Consider the following 2,328-nt stretch of genomic DNA (forward strand, 5'->3'; position numbering starts at 1 on the left):
AGCTGTGCTGTCATGGCTGTATGGCTGTGAGGAAATTACAGTGGGGGTGGAAGCCAGCCAGTGAGATTTTGTGGTAAAATAAAGTAAACTTTCCAGTGAGGTATGTATTTTCTACGTCCCTTGGCTTCCTGCTGTGGGAGCCATGCCGCATGAGAAAAACCCTGCTTTTTGGCAGGCTGTGTTCATGGTTTCTTGGTGGAAAACACGTGGCCCAAAGCAGTTAAATCCCAAACTTGTTGTGAGGGGAGGCAAGAGGAAGCAAGGCTGAATGAGGTGCAGGAGAGGGGAAAGAGGAGGACGAGGATATGAGCTGCCGGAGAGGGGTAGACGGCAATAAGACTCCCAACAACATGACAGCTCAAATGATTTTTCAGCAATAACCTGACGTCTAGCAGCCAAATCACCCCTTTCAAATTTCCTGTCTGGAAGAGCAGAAGAATATCAAGGTCCTGATAATGCCCTGAACAAGGCTACAGTAATTAAGTGTTTGGGTACGACTCCCTTGGCAGCAGCGAGGAAGGCAAGCTGAAGCTTTGCTGCCTCAACTGTCAGGAGTTACTGCTGGTGAGGAAGGGTGGTGTGAACATGTCCATCCTTCAGCGACTCGCAACCCACCCAAACACAAAAACCACATCCCAAGCTGTGGCGGGGTAGACACTGACACCCGCACTGCGCTCCCCTTGGCCGCTTTAGCACCCCGCAGAGGTTTTCCTCGCTGCGTGGGATGGAGTGGGCTTGTGTTTACAGCGGGGACACGGCGGCATACTGTACCTCCTCCGGCAGGCTGACCACCAGGTCATTTTCCGTCTGCCCTACCAAGGCCTGCAAGAAGTACTCGCTGCAGGCAGCCAGCACAGCCCGGTGGGCGCGGAACTCCTTCCCCTCCACGATCAGCGTCACGTCACAGAGAATGTCCTGCTTCCGCTGGTCATTTAAGCAGAGGAGAATATTGGTACAGTGCACCGTTGACTCATACACATACATGGGGGAGTCAGTCTTCTCATCCACAGACATGCCGTTCACACCCTGCAGGGGAGAAGGGAGGAAGAAAACACAAACAAGGTGGTGAGGAGCAATGCAGTTGTCGGGTGAATGCAGCGTGGTCGGATGCTGCCCAATTTCTGGATACCCCGGGACCATGGCCAAGCAGCCCATGAATTCTGAAATCCAAGCAAGTTGCTCGGGAAAGGTACGGGTAAGGGCATTCGTTGCCACTGCCTTTCACTCTGCCACACTTCGATTACTTAACACCCCCTTGGCTTCCCCCCTCAAAACCAAAACAGAGTTTAGATGGACTGCAAAGTGGTTTCCTTCAACCACCTACTAAGCCTCTACGATTTTCAATTTAGTGAGGCAATAACATGGGCACATGGGAAATTTTAGAAGATTTTAGCAAAAAAATCAAGAGTGACTGCCTGGTCTTCTAATAGTGAAAAAAAGGGCTTTGTGCTGGCTTCTGTTATTTTCAGATTAAGGGAAAAAACCTTCAAAACCCCAGCCGAGTCTCCAGAGGACAGGCAAGGCTGAGTGTTTACACTGACGACCTCTGCTGAGGTGAAAGGCAAGGTGGAACTGTACCCGACAAAGACAAGCCACGACCTACAGCGACCTCATCTCTCAATCAGAATTAGAGCTATTTTAAGCCTTAAGGGGGAGAGAGAGATGTTTAGTGGCATAGAAGAAATCCATTTCCAGGTATGGCTAAAGCAACAGACTTTCACCGTCACTTTAATGTCATTTACAGAAAAGAGCAGTTTCTGTATTCCAGACTCACAGACCCAAGAAAAAACCCCAACCCCTGTGAAGGTCCAGCTGGGCAGCATGTGGGTGCTGGGGCCTCTCCTGCCTGCAGAGAACTCTCCCCCTCTTGACAGGAGAGCAGAGGCTGGAAGGATGTAAGAAAGACACCTATTAAAACTGTCTGAGCTAGGAAGTTCCCTGCCTCCTGTTCTGCAATTTCTGCAACGAGCATCGCCTTTGAACACAGGAATTGGACTTGCGGCGGCAGTGGTGGGTCAGCTTCCCCCAACACCCAACACTGCATGACCATGACCCCCACTTTGCACTTGGACACACTGAAGTAATTCTTCTCTTACCCAAAACTTTCTGCCCAGCACCAGACTGAATCCTCTTTGCATTATTTTCCCATTTCAACTTCTCTGAGTAGAAAACTGTAAAACTCTGCGCTGTGTCTGAACACGCTATGTACCCCGAAACAAACCGAACACACTTGTTTTAAGGCTTACATGGGAAAAGGGATTATTTGTATGTATCCTGTCTGCTGCCGAAAGGAAAGTCATGCAAACACAGAAACTTCAAGTATTTCAA

At 49.7% G+C, this 2,328-nt stretch overlaps 1 protein-coding gene across 1 annotated transcript in view; it reads right to left on the bottom strand.

Moving 5' to 3' along the window:
* BACH2 (BTB domain and CNC homolog 2) overlaps positions 1–1,014 on the bottom strand; it is a 47,604-nt gene extending 46,590 nt beyond the window's left edge. Inside the window, exon 1 of the mRNA XM_035888785.1 lies at positions 772–1,014. Within this exon, the coding sequence (XP_035744678.1) occupies positions 772–1,014 (243 nt within the window). The remainder of the gene's footprint in view (positions 1–771) is intronic.
* Positions 1,015–2,328: the final 1,314 nt, after the last annotated feature.

Source organism: Egretta garzetta, unplaced genomic scaffold, assembly GCF_000687185.1.
Source record: "Egretta garzetta isolate BGI_Z169 unplaced genomic scaffold, ASM68718v1 scaffold231, whole genome shotgun sequence".
Taxonomy (NCBI): domain Eukaryota; kingdom Metazoa; phylum Chordata; class Aves; order Pelecaniformes; family Ardeidae; genus Egretta; species Egretta garzetta.